Raw genomic sequence first — 19,060 nt, 5'->3', positions numbered from 1 at the left:
TATGAAAAGCAATAATTACAAGCAAGTGATATTGCCTAAAGAGTATACTCTTTTGAGAAATATAAATTGATAAAGCTGACAAGCTCCATCTCCCATCAGCTAGTCTCCTTGAGGATACAAGCACATACACAGAGAAACTACAGACTGGAATCTGTCACTGTTATCCTTTAAAATGTTGCACCTGCTTTTAAAAACACATTTATATGTGTGTTATGCCATCGCATCTGTCCGACAATGCTAGACTTCTCAAATGTTCTTGAAGAAAATTAAAATAAGCATCTGCTAATAATGATTTTATTTCATCCCAAACAGTTTCATTTTGGGCTGATGAGAAACAGCCACATTATAGAAAAAAATAAAACTACCTTTACAACTCCACAGCAAACACATTTCAGAAGGTAGGTCTATAAATAGATGTGCTTCTGTATGCACACTGTAAATATAAAATCATCAGGCTAGCTGAGGCTGCAATTTTAACTGAAGCCACAATATGAACTTACCTGATTTTTAATGTCCTATTTGAATAGGCTCACAATCAGTACAGATCTCCTTTTTCTAGCTGCATAGTAAGGCAAAACATCCCCAATTACATTTTACTTATCTCAGTCTCATCTTTCATCAGAAGCAATAGTTTGCAATTTCATTCAGAAGCAGCCGTCCCTAAACAGTCTCTGAATATGCACAGAAACAGCAATGGAAGGGATCTAAGTTAAACCAAACCCTACAGACGCACCAAGAAAATAGCAACATCAACACGAAAAAGCAGCAATTCCTTAAGAGAGGTGCTTTTCTTAGCTGCATTTCCCAAGCCAGCCCCCTTTTCAAACACAAAACGTCTCTGTTATGAAAGAGGATCTTACCTGAGTTGATCATACTGTGCATTCTTTGCTGAGCCAAGAGCTGTTCTCGTCCAGCCACCCCATCTGAGGAAAAACAGGAGTCACTCTCGTAAATTGTCTGCTGCATATTCCAATCACTCTTACTTCAGCTACATGAAAGATTCATCACTGCTCAGTGCACCGGCCCCAGGAGCTACCCTCGCTGGTCCTCCCTCCTCCCCAAGGAGAAGCAGCAGAGGATCAACTTCGACAATGATTTCCTTACGGCTCAGATGGACATACACTTTATAAAAGACCTGGACACTTTTCCCACATTACCAACCTGTGTGCAAAGCAGAAAGGACAGAGTGGATGCTATAGCTCTCTGGAGTTTAGGTTATCCGGAAACTAAAAGCAGGTGGGGAAGAGGAATGTGCTTCGGGGTTATTTCTTTGTCAGAATAAGTAGAAAAATATTAACTCTACCCACGAGAAAAAGAAACCAATTAAACCTGACTTAGAGTTCTTCAGGCTGCTAGGGTTTCCTTGCAAAAACCCTCAGTCCTGCAAGTGGCTCCAGCCGGTGCCCTTCTCCTATCTGTTTGTGTGTCTCTCTTCCCCCTTTCTCAGTCTCTCTCAGCTCAAGTTGGCTAAAGCTAGTGATAATCCATTTGCATATGAATCAACAACAGCATGGCCCACAGGCACAGAAATAGAACAATGGTCGGCCTGAGCCAAAAATAGGTCAAGCATGGCCGAGTGATTGGAGCCTGCATTAATGCATTTAAAAATACCCCAGCAAACCCAGCTGTCCAGCCTCTATCTTTCAAACCATAATTCTCTATTGCAGGGCCTTAAAAGCAATTAACTCTTTCCTCCCTCCAAGCTGGCTTTACACATTGTGTTTCCACACTGGCGATTCGCTTCTAAAGAAAGGAAGGCAAGAAAAAAATTAAGAATCATAATTCTAAGAGGGCAAATGCACATATATTTTATTTCATTTTATTTTTGTAGTATGTGTTTTTGGAAGAGAGAGGAGAGAAGTACAGAGCTCTGTATTGGTTCTAAAATAATACTGGAAGCTTTTGCTCATAATGTGGTTTCTGCCTCACCCACGCACAGCAATCCTGGTGTTCTATTTTTGTTGCCGGTTTCTCAGGCTACACTGCAGTTGGCTGTAGCACTAGAAGCTTTTCTGCCTTCTAGTTTCAGGACTAACAAGAGATTTAATCGAGGTAGTTTCGGAAAACAAGCACACCCCAGGATAAAATTTTTATGAAGGACAGGCTTGATTTTTTACTTGCTATTTATGTAAGACAATTGTCCATTTCACAAACCCTATTGTGATCTTAGTACCACTATGAATTTTATTGCATCCAGTTACAACTATATCTACAAAAACAAAACAAAAGAAAAAACACAAAACCATGGCTTACACTTGAAAATTTTCCCTCTTTCAGCCTCTCAGGCTAAATACAATTTACTTGCAAAAGGAAAATAAAATAGTGCTGGTTTCTTATGGATACAGAATTACTGAATATGTGCACCTGTTGATCAATAAATCAACACAGTCAGTACCCAACTATGAATGTGTTGTATTCAGCTAGACATTGGTTGCCTGAAATACAGCCCTCTGCACTTTTCTATAGAAATAGCATTTATAATAGTTGACAGAGTCTCAGACACAGTGAAGCATTCACCTACAAAGCAAATAAGCTACAGTAAATAGTATAGGAGTTCAATAGTCTCTGGTGTACATGTATAACATCATTTCCAAATGAGAAATAAATTCTGCATCCCAAAATGGGATGCTAGCATCTATTCACTCCCAAGTACAAACTCAAAGGTGGTAATACACTGGTTATGGAAGCTCTTCTCCTTTTTCTAAAGTATATCAGCAAGGAAAATATAATTCCTAAGACATCAGGAGCAACAGGGAAAGACAAGCGAAAAGCAGATTGTTTCAAGGTTCCCAGAACTATCAGATGGAGGAGGGAACTTGGTCAATCCCAGAGTATGGGGTCAGGGGAGGAGAACAAGGCAACAGAGTTTTGGCAGAGAGTTAGAAACATGTTAAATCATTTATCAGATAACCCACAGCTGAATTCCTCTTCTTTCATAGGTTAATTTCTATTGAATACCCTACTTCTTGGAAAATCAGATGTGGAAAGGTAAGTTAAAAGACTCTTCAAAAAGTAGTTATTCCAAATTGCATTTGATTTCAACTAAACAACAAAGTCTTATGTTCCTGTCAGTGGAAAAACTATTTGATTGCATCTGATATTATAAATGAACTTTCGATTAGGAAATTTGTGTGTAAAATTCAAGGGATAGAAATAGTATGGATCTAACAATTTTCCTTGAGGATGATGTGTTTATGTAGGAATCACCCATTGCATTTCAGACCTGGAAGTAACTTGAGAGATTGTCCACAGTGGGGTTCAAACTCTGCCTCAGGACACTAGGGGAGCTGTCTGGGAATTGCCTCAGTTTCCTCCAGGAAAGGTTCTCCCCCTAACCAGGGAGGTTCTACTTTTACCTGTTTACATTTGAGGATGTAAGATTTCTTTAGAACAACAACTTTTTTTTTATTCTGCTAAACATTTATTTAAAGAACATTTTTTTAAATTGAGGTATATTTGAAACATCAAGATTGTATATACTTAAGGTATACAATTTGATGATTTGATATACATATACATTATGAAATAATCACCATAATCAAGCTACTTATCCATTTCCTTAGCTAGTTATGACTTTTTGTTTTTTGGATGGTAAGATGAGAACAATGACTTCTTATATTAAGTAAAAAAATTATTGAAATCCACTCATCCAGTCCAAACTAGCTCTCAATTTTACACATAGGGAAACTAAGGAGACTTTCTAAAAGTTACAAAGATTACAGAAGTACTCACTCATGGAGTCAGGCCGTAAAGAGACTTGCTTAAGGTAATACAGGTAATTAATAACTAACCGAGTAGGTCTAGCATCCCATGTTCTCCAGACCCACCATCCTGTCCCTTACCAAAATGATGCCAATCGTTATCTGAGATACACAGAATAAAATTTAATATGATATATTGACTAAAAACGGAACCATTGTCTAATTGTTTCTAAGCGGTTTTTAACAGAATACACAAGAATCATGATAAACATATGAGGGATAATAAAAATCACAATATTGACATCATATGCCTAAACATCTTTTGTTATTTTAAGTTTAAATTATACCCTCAAACCACAATTGTTAAAAGAGTCTCCAAGCTTTTATAATCATAAACAAAAAATATAATAAAACTCTGGAAGAGTGAATTAGTAATTATCCTATTTCTCAGAGGTCCAGGAAAGGGCATTCCATAGAAAATGGTATAAATAATGTGTCTTCTTCATTTTGACCAAGTTATTTAACATGAAGTTTATTTACATTTCATTCTTGCAACACTTTTTTTCCATTAGCAGTGTTCTCTTTCATTTAACTCTTGCTAATGAAAAATTATTTTCGAATGAAAAGACATTAGACACATCATAAAATAAATCCCATTTGTTTCTGTGAAGAAAAATAAGCATCATCAAAATAACCATCAGGTATATTGATTATCCAAGAGCTTAAATATTAAGAATATTGAGTTAATTCTTTTCACATCTTCTCAATAATGTTAGTAAAGAAATGTAGGTAGGCTTCTTTTGGGGTGTTTATAAAACCAAATTTTACTACTAGTAATTTGGAGAAACATATATTTTCTATTACTATAGGAGAACCCTAACAAACTAATACAAATGTCAGGCTAGAATACATGGGTAGTTTTGAAGATCTCTACATAAAATAAATTCTAATTCAATTTAATAAGCATTTTTGGAAATTGATCTAAATATTATACTTTACATGCACACAGATCAAAGAAAAAGTGAAAAAGAATACAAACAAACAAATAAAAAAACACCAAACACCCAGGTTCCCAATTTAATAGAAAATGGAAGTGGGAATCAAATTCTCAAGCAAAATGTTATTCAAAAGTTATGATAATTCCAATTCTTTTCATGCAGGTATATAGGCAAAACCAAAAAAAGAATTAAAAATCCTATGTGGCACCAAAATATTTCCAGAAATAACCTTAGACCTCTAGCACACAATGATCTTTTCTAAAATGGGTTGGGATCATAATCCCCAAAAGATTCAATCCAGAATGTCAAAATCTCTCATGTCTAAAATCCCAAAAATCGCAATTGTGAAAGATTAAAATCCCAAATGTTGAAATTCCGAAAGGCAAATTCGGAGGAAAGAATTAGCGTGTTTTCAGTTATAGGCAAAGCAGGACAGTTGCATCATGTTAGTTGCATCACATTAGGTGATTATTATTGTCTCTATTTGGAAATTAAGCATGGTTTGAGAAGATGCAGATGGGTGTCAAGTTGACAAGGGGTGGACTTTCAAACTTAATTTTAGATGTCAACTTGACTAAATGAAGGAATTCCTAGAAACCTGGTAAAGCATTATTTTGGGTGTGTTTGTGAGGGTGTTTTCAGAGGAGATTATTGTGTGGGTCTGAGGGGCCTAGGTGAGCAAGATCTGTCCTCAATGTTGGCAGGCACCATGCAATTGGTCAGGGGCCTAGAAAGAACAAATACAGAAGAAGGCAAATTGGTCTTTCTCTGAGAACTGGGACAGACTTTTCTCCCACTGCTTTGGACTTCAGAAATTTGACTGCAGGAAAAGTGCATTATCACAACGTTGACTTTGTATTACAAGCATCGTGTGTATAAGTAAAAATGTTAAAACTTCCTCAATAAATGAAGAGGTCCTCTTTTTGTACATCTGCATTTGTGAAAGATAAAATTTCTTGAGATCACAACTCTTCGGGTGACTACATATTCATGTCAAAAGACTTACGTTGTTCATCGTGGAATTTCAGATGACCGCAGTTATAAAACTGGGTGTACACAATTACCAGCCATACTGATATGTGTTTATATGTTTATAGATTTCCCTCTTTGACCTATTTCTTTATGAATATAGTTCGACTACTCATAACTTATATGGATGTGACAGTCGTTAGGATAGCTGAGTGTTTATGCTTGCAAAATATTTATACTATTATTGCCTATTTTACTGAGTAAACTGGCCTATGAAGTAAGTATTCTCTCATATTTTTATATGTTTCTCAAATAAATCCCCTTTTAAAAATGTACATAAATATCTTTTACAGGATATTTTATTATTTTTTCCAGAATTATATTTCCAGGATTTTAATCTTTTGGGATTTTAACACTCAGGATTGTGGAGTTCAGGAGTGTATCTTTCAGGATTATGATTGATCCTATACTAAAATCAGTCTTGGTTGATGACTGAAGACTCCACTGAAGACAACCAAGGAAGGTAATGTAACCCAATTCATTCTACTGCAATAATATATTCTAGGTTCATCTTCAGTCAAATGAGACTTTCATGCAGTAACACATTCTATGATTCTGGATTCTAGATGAAGTAAAATTTGAAATCTGTTCGGGAGGGCGCGGGAGAGAGAAAAAAAACAAAAAAAATCTGTTTGCCTCAAATACTGAATTTGTGCTCTACAATTATAGAATACTACAAATTATTCACCAATAACTGGTGCTCTTCCACTCACTTACTCATTTATTGATGTTGTGTCTTCTCCTAACCTCACATGTTTGAAAGTATTATAACAACAATAACATTTTACATATTTGCCTACAGTCAATGGGCTTGGTTCTCTATGACTCCCTCGGAACGGTATTTATGAATACAAAAACATTTATGTTATTATTGCATAATAGGAGGGGGAAAGTACAGTGTACTAAATTTTGTTTTTAACTAAGTAGCTTATTTATCTGGATTTTCTATGTCTTAGAGCAGCAGTCCCCAACGTTTTTGGCACCAAAGACTGATTTCATGGAAGACAATTTTTCCACGAATGGGGCGAGGGGCATATGATTTTTGGGATGACTCAAGAGCATCACCTTTATTGTGCACTTTAGTTTTATTATTATTACATTGTAATATATAATGAAATAACTATTTTAATACAACTCACCATAATTATATTAATACAAATCAGTGGAGCCCTGAGCTTGTTTTCCTGCAACTAGACGGTTCCATCTGTGGGTGATTGGAGACAATGACACTCAAAAGTGTGTTGCTTATGTCCAGTCTGCTCCGCAATCCTGTTTTGGTTGCTGTCACTGCAGAAAGCCTTGTTTCACAAAGATAGGATGTTGGAAATGAAAGCAGGCTTTTCAGTGCTTTTGTGGCAATCTCAGGATATTCTGCCTCAACTTTAATCCAGACATACGGAGATCTGAAGTTGTCTCAATCATATTTTTAAGGCCACCGTCATTTGCTATCTTAAGCAATTGATCCTCCTCTAACAGGGACCAAGTCGATTCAGCTTATTCACAAATGGATTGACATCCATTCCTTCCCAGGTCGGGGGTCTGTTGTGGTCGGGAAGTAATGCTCAAACACTTTTGAAAGTTGAGACAGGTGATCACACGCCAGCTGGGAGAAACAAAGCCTTGGCTCTCTTTCAAAATCTTTGCTAATGTTTGAAATGTATCAAAAATCCCAATTTTTACTAGTCACCCCCATAATTCCAGTTTGTTTTGAATGCAGCCACTTCATCTGATGACTTGAACACAGTTGTTGTTCTCCCCTGACGTGACAGATTGAGTTCACTGAGCAGGTTGAATATGTCACACAAGGAAGCAAGTTTTGTGACCCATTCTGTGTCGCTGAAATGTGCTGCCAGTGGTGACTGTTTTCCTAAAAGAAATCTGTGGAGCAGCTCTCATAACCCCGAAACTCTGGCCAATGATCTACCTTTAGAAAGCCATCTCACTTCTGTATATAGGAGAAGATGTGTGTGCTCTGCGTCCATCTCCTCACAGAGCTGCGAGAACAGATGTTGAGTTAAGGGCATGTACTTTGATGTGCTTGATAATTTGAATCACATCCTGCAAACCACTGTTGAGTTCAGGTGACATTTTTCGGCTAGCCAGCACTTCTCCATGGATGACACGGTGTGTAGATTCACATTCAGAAGTGACTTCCTTGACCCGAGTAGTGAAATCAGAAAGCCATCTACTCACTCCGTTCATCCATATACTGACACAAAATGACCAATTCGGTTTTCCTGATATGTAATCATTCAAAGACTTGAATAGTTCTGCAGCTGTGGTGTTGGTTGGCAACAAAAATGCACATAACATATTCTCATGCACATCTTCCTGAAAAATACATTGCACAAAAACAAGCATTCTTGCCTTGTTGTCAATATCAGTAGCCTCGTCAACCTGGACTTTGTACCACGGTGACTCATTAATCCTCTCTAACAATTGTGCCTCAGTATCCTCTGCTATTTCATCAATTTGTCTAGTTATGGTGCTAGCCGAAAGAGGAACATGTGCCATGTTTTGAACCGCAGCTTCTTCTAAAAGTTCTTTGCAGCAGGCAGGATCAACTCTTCACCAATAGTAAAGGGCTCCTTAGCCTTAGCAATGTAGTTAGCCAGTAAGAATGATGCTCTCAGTGCAGACACATTTGATGAAGTGGTGGCCTTCAATAACTGCTTCTGTTCCTTGTGTTCACTTTTTTTTTTTTTTAACTCCAAAGGCTTATCTTTTAATGCAAGTTGCTTGGTCTGTATGTAGCAAAGCAGTTTTGAAGGTTTCATGGCTTCATTGGATAGCTGGTCGCCACATATTACACAAAGTAGGCTTGGGAAACATGAATCACCTGTTGCAATGAACCCGTAACTTAAGTAAGACTCTTGGTATTTTCTTTTAAATGCAGCTTTCATTTTGTTGGCAGTCTTAGGAGTCTTCTGCTGTCTCATCATTCGGACTTTCCCCTTTTTCAAAGAAGCTCTCCAATGATGTCTGTTTTTTACTCATTTTTGCTAGGGTTAGCTTGCGGGCTTACCAAAACTGTAACTGAGACAAGTGCGCAGTGCAGGAAAGAGGCGCAGATGGAAATGGTAAATAAAAAATGGGTGGGCCATGTGTGGACTAAAGTAAGTGTCAGATTTTGACTTAAAGCCTGCTGCCAGATGCAGTTTAATTGTCACTTGCTACTCACTGATAGGGTTTTGATATGAGTCTGTAAGCAATTGCTTTATTATGGTCTCTGTGCAGTCAAATGATAATCTGTATTTGCAGCTGCTCCCCAGCACTAGCATCACTGCCTCAGCTCCACTTTAGATCATCAGGCAGTAGATTGTCATAAAGAGCATGCAATTTAGATCCCTTGCATGTGCAGTTTACAGTAGGGTTTGTGCTCCTAGGAGAATCTAATGCTACTGCTGATCTGACAGGAGGTGGGGCTCAGGCCGTGATGCAAGTGATGGGGAGTGGCTTCCTCCACACGGCTAACCTCCTGCTGTGCGGCCCAGTTCCTGACAGGCCACGGAATGGTACCAGTCCACGGCCCAGGGGTTGGGGACTGCAGTCTTAGAGGAACTGTACCATTCTTATTGAATACATGATACCCAATTTACAAGTGATTCCTCCCTACTGAAAATGCCTAACTGGTTACCAAATGGTCTTCAGATGGGGAAATCTTGCTTGGACCCAGCAATAGGTAAAGGGTTTGAGAAAATGCATTTGCAGTGAAATTCCAGGAAGACTGTTTTATGTGAAAAATAAAAAAAGGTCAACAACAAAAACTTTAAAATCATTGGCCTTGCTTTAATGAAAAATAATTTCTTTCCCAACCAACTCTTCCCTTCAAATGGGATGTGTTGCTCCATGATTTATTCAATTTTTAGAGGATTACAGAGGATCAGGGTCACCCAGGAATTTGTTGGAAATGCAATTTATTGGTTCCTACCCCAGAACTACTAAATCAGAATCTCTGGAAGGAATCTGCACTTTAACAAGCTCTCCAAGTGATTCTGATGCACAATAAAGTTTGAAAACCATAAGATTAGATCATCCTTTCCAAAGCAGTAATTAGATGGCTAAAAATATAAATGGATAAAGTATCTTTTTTGGTGTAATTTCAAATTAGCCAGTATTATTAGAGAACAATTTTTAAAAATGAAAATAATTAAACTAGGCAAGAGACTTAAAGCACAGGGCTATTAATATCCAAGGTATGAAAAGACTGAGGAGGTTTGTCCAGAAAGGGATCCTCCAGCTTGTAAATGAGACCAGCTTGGTGCACTTAAGGTGATGGGCATGTGTCCATGGCTGTGCCCTGCTGAGCCACTTTGTTCTGGGTTCTGCTTTTCTGAGTGTTTGCCAGTTGCACATCAGACCCTCTATGCAGAGCTCAAGGCAGCCAGCACAGGAGGAGAAATCAATATGGTCATACACAGCCCTGTATTTGGAGGGACAAGTAAAATTTAATGGTCTTTTGATAGAATCAAGGGAAGTTTGTTTCTGTGATGAAAGTGCGTCATTTCATATATTGAACATCAACTATTTCACAGCTACAGTGCAAGCCTAGAAGATAAAAATATACAGGAATGACACAGTCTCTACTACTTCCATGGAATTTTCCATTTTAGAGGAAATACAGTCAAGATGATTATTAGACAGTTTGATAAGAAACTCTGTAACTCTAAATTTATTTAAATCATCTTTGGATATTAATTTATAACCATGGATTCAAAATAATAAATCTTGCAGGGTTGTTATGAGGATGACAGAATTATGTCATGCTTGGCAAATAGGCATTCAATAAATGGTAGCCATTATTATTACAATAACACTTTTCTACGAACCTTTAATTCATGATTATTAACATATTTAAAAAGCTGTAACCTATTTTTTTCTCAAGAAAATCTATAAATACTAAAGAAAGTTACATAATTGATTAAATATTGAGTTCTTTGCTCACGGTTATAAAAGCTTCATGTATCAACTTGAAAAGATAGTCTATATTGCTTTCTATTGTATCACCAGAGCTTAGCATGTCTGGCACATGGTACATCATTCAATAAATATTTCTGTAATGAATAAACAATTCCTTCTCCAGAAGATCCTTTTAAGTGACTACTGATCTTGAGGAAATCCCTAACATACTATTTGACCTCAAATATTTCATTGTTATTCATTTTATCATAGTTTCTTATTAAAATACCAATTCAATAATAAATAATAATAATAAACTAAATGCATATCTGAAAAAAGAATTTCACGAAAAGCAAGTGCAACTTGCTTAATTGAACTTTTACTTTTGGCATTTCCCTTGCCTTGTTATTGTCCCACAACGTGGAACCACCAGTGAAAAAGACCAGGCAACAGCCTGAGGTAGAAATGATCTTAGTGTGATCATCATCTAGTACAATTTGAGCGAACAAAGTATTAAAATATCTCTCTTGTAAGGTATTTAAAAGATATTGGCGTTAAGAAATTAATATAAAAATGTATTTGTAACTCCACTTTACAGTAATGAATCTAATAGCTCTGCAGTAGGGCAGAGCTTCCAAAAAAAGTCTGAAATTTCATTGAGTATACCACTTTCACTCAAAAGTCTGAAATAAATATATTACAGCTTCAGACTCAACTTCTCTGCCTTCAAAAATCACTTGTGAAAATTATAAGACAACTTTTTACACTTTGTAGATATAGTGTTTCTGTGACCCTAAAACTAATAGTTCACATAAGAAAACTAATTAAGTCGACCCCACCTTTCATTACTGTATGTACTACCTATGTTTGTATGTATCAGTACACATCAACCAGAAATCCTTGCTATCCCTTTAAATGGCATGTAATGGTTCATGCTGATGATGAAGCATCACTTTCTCTATTTAAGAGCATCTACTTTGAAATACAAATCAACCCTAACTAACCCATCTTATGCTGACAACACAATGTATGCACAAGGTGTTTATAAGATCAGAAACTCTTAATAAAAATCTCAGTTTCAAGAAAACACACTATTTTTGGCTATAGAGTTATGAAAATAAAAATTCTAAGAGAAATCCAGTTAAGTATATAAGTATACTGATTTTCACTAGTTAGTATGAATCAATTATTTATCTTTACATTATTCTACAAAATAAGTCTCCTTCTTATGTAGCTGCACTTTTATCAACTTGGAAATGAATTTCTGAACACCAAAAATTCTGCCATATGTAGTATCTAGATAAATACTATATTTGAGAGCTGCGATAAGGTTAATTTTTGACATGTTAATATAATTACAGAAGATATCAAAATAACAATCAAAAACTTTCACATCATTTCTTGCTACAAAGGTCAAGTTGATATGCACCATACCACACCATGACCTATCACTAAGTTAAATCAAAAGAATTCTAGAAGGCTTGACTCTGAAAATAGCAACATTTTTTAATGTTGCAGTTCAATTCTGACTTCATAATTCAATCTAGTTAGGTGCCAAGTATTTAATATTAAATTTAAGAAATTATAAGCACCTAAAACATACTATTTTTGGCATACTAAAAATATTTACAGCAATGGCTTATAACTTAAGTACAAACATTTGCAACTGGCCTCACCACTAAGTTTATCAGACATCCCATGGGTATGGAATCTTTCCTATTTCAGGACTCTTATTTCAATGCCAAGAACAGAGACAAATGCACTCTAAGGCCATTCATGTTCTGACCACAACCTAACCTGGGAGCTGAATCTCTTAACTTTCTTTTGCAAACGTCATGCAACATATACAATTCCTTAGTATTACCCACAAAAAATCTTCATTCTCCCATGTCTTTACACATGCTGCTCTTGTATCCACTCTTTTCCATTTGGGAAATTTTTTCTTCATTTTACAAGTATATAATATTCTTCTTTGTCCCTTATGATGGTCTTTTGCCTCAAAATTAGGACAACAGAGTTTCCTCTCGTTCACATTTGCCTGGTAGATGTATTTCTGTTCCCTTATTGTCAACCTTTCCAAACTTTATTTTAGGCATGGCTCTCTCTTATAGGATATTTCTGGATTTTTCCCTTTCATCCAATATAAAAGTTTCTGCATTTGGTAAGTTCATGGAAGGGAAATAGGAGGCCTTGCTGGTTCACCATCTTCTCAGAGCTAAAAGCAGTAAATCCTTTTCAGCCTCCAAAACACTGCCCAAAGGTTACCTCCTTGGCAAAGCCTTCTCTCCCTGAGTAGTCATGAATGAGAGGACCTAACTCTGTTCTTCTATTTTGACGTAAATCACTGGGTATTTGAAGAATTTGGTTACATGTCTCTTCCCCACACTAGACCTCAGCAGGTCAAGAACAGAGAATTAATTGTCATTCATCTATCTGCCTATTCCACACTGCCTAGGAAATAATACTCACTATAATATATTGGATGAATGGATATATCAATATATTTAAATTTACATAATTCATTTGATATCAATACATTTCCATTCACACTTATTTTCACAAATAAATGTCAGGCATACAATTCCTACCATCTTCTGCATCATCCCTCCTCATTCCACCTACAACCCTTCCCTAAATCTAATCCCTGGATTTGGTTTTCCTCTCTCCGAAGACCTCACCTCCCATACCCAAGACCACCATTACTCTGATCATAAGTGTGATGATTATATTATATACAATACTTTTCAGCTCAAGACTGTAACCATACATAAGTTGCATATAATCAATGTAAACCATGGAGATTATAAATTCTATTGTGATTTATTTTTCTAGAATTAAACATAAGAAATAAGAAATTCAAGATTCCAGAGAATTTATTTAAAACATTTCCATTTCTACACTGAAATCATTTTTAATGAACAACTATTTTTACTGAAAAAGTATTTTTACTGAAAACAATTTTAACAATTGTTTCTATGCTCTTAAGGGTCTTCCTGGCTGTTGAATGGCCATGCTGGCTGCTGTTGCAATTTCTCTGAAGGACACATTGATATGACACTTCTGACAACATCAAAGCTCTAATAAAAAGAAGTTCCGCCTTACATTCTTGTTGGCTTGAAGGCTGTCTTTTTAGCTTTAAAGATCTCCTACATGGTCTAAGGCTTTTGAAGGAGGGGACTTATGTTCACATATTTTCTAGATCAAAGAGATACGTATTCTGGAAAATATGGAAATTTTAGCTTCAAATATTAATTTAAATTTGATTCATGGGAACCATGGCATCTCTTTTATATGAAAGACAACTACAAAACTGCTGTGGTTTAAATGTGTCCTCTAAAATGCATGTGTTGGAAACTTAATCACCAATGCAACACTATTGAGAGGTGGGACCTTTAGGGGATGATTAGGTCATGAGGGCTTTGCCCTCATGGATGGATTAATGTCCTTATCCTAAGAGTGGATTTATTATAAAAGCCAGTCTGGAGTCCATCCCTCTCTTGTTTTCTCATGTTCTCTTGCCCTCTGCCTTCTACCATAGGATGATGCAGTAAGAAGGCCCTTGCCTGATGGTGGCACCTATTGGACTTCCCAGCCTCCAGAACTATAAGAAATAAATTTCTTTTCTTTGTAAGTTACCAAGTCTGTGGTATTCTGTTATAGCAATACAACACAGACTAAGACAATAACATTCCAAATTATGTGGCTTGTTGTATGGAGAGGAGGCTCTGGATTCAGACAGAATTTGATGTGAATTTTGTCTCTGCCCCTTACACCGTTATGAGCTATATACCTTGGATAATTTACTTAAGTCACAATTATCTCATTAAAAATAAGGATATTAACATCTACCTTGCAGAGTAGCTTTACTATTTGGAAATAGTGAATATAAAGTTCCTAGCATTACGATAGAAACATAATAGTACTCAATACACAATAGTTAATCATTATTATAACAGTATTAATACACAAACTAAGAACTGAATGATTGAGGAACTCCATAAATTTCTGTATTCTGAACTAAGATAACTCCTGTTTCTCAAAATCAGTTGTAAACATTGTAAAACAGAATATAAAATTCATTAGTTTCCTCTGTTTTTAAAAGAAAACAATGAATACATAATTAGATAGGAAAAAGAATAGAAATTTCCATCATATTAATATCACTCTCCAGGCTGCTAAATAAACTAGGTGTATTCAACAACTCACTGATTCCTAACTGCAAAATAAGATATGGAAATAATAAACAAGAAGGTGATGGTATATGCCAGGCTGCTATATTCTTTTAGTAAGGCCAAATCTGACATCTCAATATGAAGAATAGAGACTGATAACAACACTCACATGACATATAGAACCTTCACTAGATACCCTGAATTACACCTGTGTTTGTCATTTAATTGTAACCTAGGAATATCTTCAATACACAATGCATTCCCCCCAGCTAATATTTTCTTTCCAGATGGCTGCAACAATCTATTTAAAAATCAATAAGCTAAAATTAGTTATTTCACCTGAAGCTATAACAATCTGTTTTTTGTAATGAAGTAAGGACTGTTGCCTTCCTATTTTGGCTGTATCTGAAGGAAATCCTCAATGGTACTTGCTAAGAGCAGAAGGGACCTTTTGGAACTCATATTTAGTTATTTTAAATTCCAAACCTTAGTAAAATTTACTACATGTCCATTATTTCAATTATTAATAATTATATATTGACTTGACAGAACCCATCCCCAGTTAAAGGAAACTAAAGTCTAGGAGCAATTAATGTTCTGAGGGCTACATGGTAGGAAATCCACAAACATAAGTTAATATTATGCCCTTTATAAGCTAAGGAGAAAACATCAGTAGGAAATAACATCCAAACACTTTAGGCATTTGATTTCATTTAAAATATGCCCTTCACTCAAAATATATATACAACATTACATGGAAAAATATTAAGCCAATATGGAGAATGAGAAACGAAACCCATAATTATCTTTAAAGTCTATGATAATGGGGCTACCTTTATGTTTCATGTTGCAATACCTATAACCATATTTTAAATATCTAGTCATTAGGGTAAACCTAAAGTACTCCTCCCTCCATCTTCAAATGAATCATGAATTATCATGACATCTCAAGAATGTGTGGCTCATTAAATAGTAGACTATATTGACTTTCAGACATTCAAATATACATGATTCAAATCAGCTGACAGAAAAGAGAAATATTAAGATGATACTCAAAATTTTGAATCTGTGCTATTAATACAATGTTTAGGCAGTCATAATGTCAGCTTTTCTGATAATGAAATCAGTTCACTTTGAAATTTAACAGAATTACCAATGAAGCATCAGTTTTAGAAAATCTGAGATCAAAAAATAAAAAGAACTTGATTTGTAAAAATTCTAAATGACTATATTTCCAGAGGAAAACAAATTTCCCCAGAAGTTTCTATATGTATCTAGAATCAGTTTTAAATTTCCCAGAATTAAGCTCCTTTACTTGGGGTGAGCTGAATAAGAAGATGCTTTCATTCCAAGCATACTCTTCCCCAGGATTTTCCTCTGATCACAAAAATGCCTGCTGACACATTCATAAATAATCATCTAAACACATCCACTATCAAATAGATTATTGAAGTTCTTTCCAATTCTCCTTTGTGTGTTTATTTTTCCCTTTTTCTGTTTATTTTTAACTTTGCCCTCATTTTTCATTAGGTCCTTCAAAATCACTGTATCCTGACTGTACATCAATGCTTTTTGCAAATGTCCTTTCTAGCTGTTTAAAATATCTCCCTCATTTCAGCAATCTTGCCTGTTCCTTGAGACTTGTTGAAGCCTTTGTTTCCTAACATAGAAATCAGAAGTTAACTTTCTTCTTGCCTCAAACCTAAGCACATATTTCTTACCCATGAGTTTCCATATTCTTTTCTCCTTCTTTATCATTCTGGTAACATATATGAAATGCATAATTCAGTGTCTTTTTCTTCAGTTAATTTTCTTACTGGGATAACTGCAGCAGTGGCAAAAGTCATACTAATGACCAATACGTTAAAAAAAAAATTTGGCTTTTAGAGCAATACATTAGCCTTTGTTCTGTCTTTAATTTTACGGGTTTCTTCATATTTAGATGAGGGATATTGTTTGCTTTGACAAATGTTGGCTCTTGCAAAGGCTTCTAGAAAGAAGGGCCTTAGGGGTTTCAAGCAAAGTGGACACGACCAGAGAGGGCAGCTTGTCACCAGATGGGATGCCCCTGTGCTGTGGCACACCTGGCTGTTAATGCTCCCTCTGTGATGTTTTGATCCTATGACCCAGGAAGAGAAATCATGCCCTTTGGTTCCTAAAACTGTGTTCTTGAAAATGTACCATGCTTCTCCAGAAAAAAATTATAAATAAATAAATAAAGGCAATGCTCAGTTACTTTTTCTCCAGAATTCATGTTTTAATCCTTCAATGCTATTTCTATCATATTCATTTCTAAGATTTGATTAGTACAATAACATCTCAAGTATTTATTGCTGGAAGAGAGCTGAGATCAAGACAAAAATACAAATAAGATCCACATGCGGGGAAATAGGTCTTTTTAAAAAAAAAAAAAAAATCCCTAAAACATGGCAGCCAGGGAGACCCTTTAGCAGTGTGACAGAGCATGCCAAGGTCCATGGTTCTGCCCCTGCTTTCAGTTCAGACTCCTTCTCTTCTTGCCAGAAAGAGCAGAATATGATCTTTGCCATCGCCCCAACTTTGCAGAGAAAATGCAGAGCACAGTCAGAGCTACAGAGGCTCCTGGCTGAACAATCATGCCTCAGAAATGTACAACTCCCAACAGCCAAGTAATGAATGTATTGGAGAAAAACCAAACCCTTTTAGAAATGCTGGTAGTGAAGACTTGGCACATAAAGTGACCCATAGACAATTACAGATGCCGATATTAATCATTTTTCTTTAAATAATAATAAGGATCTAGACATGAGGAAGTAACAATCAGACAAAAGTCATCATACAATAGTGTGACCTACCCCGAAGAGAAACTCTAGCATTCAGACTGTGCAAGGCAAGGCATCTAGCCTGGACCTAGCTCCACATGGTAAAGATACACACTAGATCCACAGTGAGGTAGGAATTAAAGATTCATATCAGGACTCATCATTTGTCATATATTATTTTTCTTTCTTTAACTATATAAGAAAATAAGCCATTATGCAGTTTATTAACTCCATTCAATTATTTTATCATCTTCCCAAAGCCCTGAGTTAAAAAGAAATTTTTTAGATATTGTCATAAATGCTGAAGTGACTACTAAAGACAAAAACTCTGGTACTCAAAGTAAACAGAACCAAGTATAACCCTTATAAACTCATCTATAGCATTCAATCATTTATAGTAGTATTGTAGTTAAGAATACTCATTTAAGTAGCTCAAAAGTAATATCTAAGTAAGTCAAGTCCATTATTTATTTATAAGTTTTGAACACCAAGAAGGAAACAATAGGCCCATAACATACATGCATGTAGTCATAACATAACAATTGCATTCCAGAGACAGTTCATATTCTGTTAAATATGCACCCTAAATGACAAGTCTATGGGATTATAAGGTTATCAGCAAACTTTAAAACCTGTTATTTTGTTAACTGTACTACTATGTCTATCATCATCATCATTATGATCTAATATTATTACTATTAATATATATAATTGTTAAGTAGGGATATAATTTGGATTCCCTCCCCATCCAGCAGCTCAGCTTGGCCAGAGGCAGCCACAGTGGATAGACAAATGCACTAACCAACCAAGAGGACAGTGAAGAGGCATGGTTGGGCTGAGGCAATGTAGAGAGGAGTGGAGCTCTGCGGTGGGGTTGCATCTCAGGTGGGCTTGGAAGACATGCCTCCCGCCATGAGCCTACAGCTCAACAAGGCTGGGCATGTGCACCTGCAGTGAGAAACTCGCTGGATGCAGGCACTAGTTTTTAATTTCTTAAATACATTCCAAATTGCTCCTGTTAGCAATGTTACAGCCCAACTGATGGCTTTTTCCTTTCTATTTCTTACTGAAAGTTACTGCATTCCTACTCTTCTGGTTTCTCGTCTCTGGACAAAAATCACATATGAACCCATATCACTTTATACTCTTATTATCCCCTATTTACCAATCACATTTGATTTTAATTTTTGTTCTAGGAACATGTGTTCTAGCAGAACAGACTGAACACCTTAAAACTCCCTTTGTTTCCTTTCCTCAATGTCCAGCTCTGACATACAGGTGCGTTATTTACCTTACCACAATTAGCTTTGGAAAATTCCTCCAGCTCTAGCCTCCAGGTGCCTCTATCTTTCCTGCCCACTCAGGCCCCTCCCTTGAAACTCTGACAAAGCAGGAGCTCCATGGCCCCCAGGGCAGGGGAAGGTACAGATCTCTCCTCAGGATCAGGTTGTTTGGTTTGA

General features: G+C 36.2%; 1 protein-coding gene across 1 annotated transcript in view; it reads right to left on the bottom strand.

Moving 5' to 3' along the window:
• Nucleotides 1–19,060, bottom strand: part of HDAC9 (histone deacetylase 9) — a 555,319-nt gene that overhangs the window by 168,594 nt on the left and 367,665 nt on the right. Inside the window, exon 3 of the mRNA XM_045565228.1 lies at nucleotides 861–923. Coding sequence (XP_045421184.1) covers nucleotides 861–923 — 63 coding nt within the window. The remainder of the gene's footprint in view (nucleotides 1–860; nucleotides 924–19,060) is intronic.

This window comes from Lemur catta, chromosome 11 (genome assembly GCF_020740605.2).
Source record: "Lemur catta isolate mLemCat1 chromosome 11, mLemCat1.pri, whole genome shotgun sequence".
NCBI lineage: Eukaryota > Metazoa > Chordata > Mammalia > Primates > Lemuridae > Lemur > Lemur catta.
The sequence above is the reverse complement of the archived record's forward strand: the minus strand, read 5'-3'. Positions and strand labels throughout refer to the sequence as shown.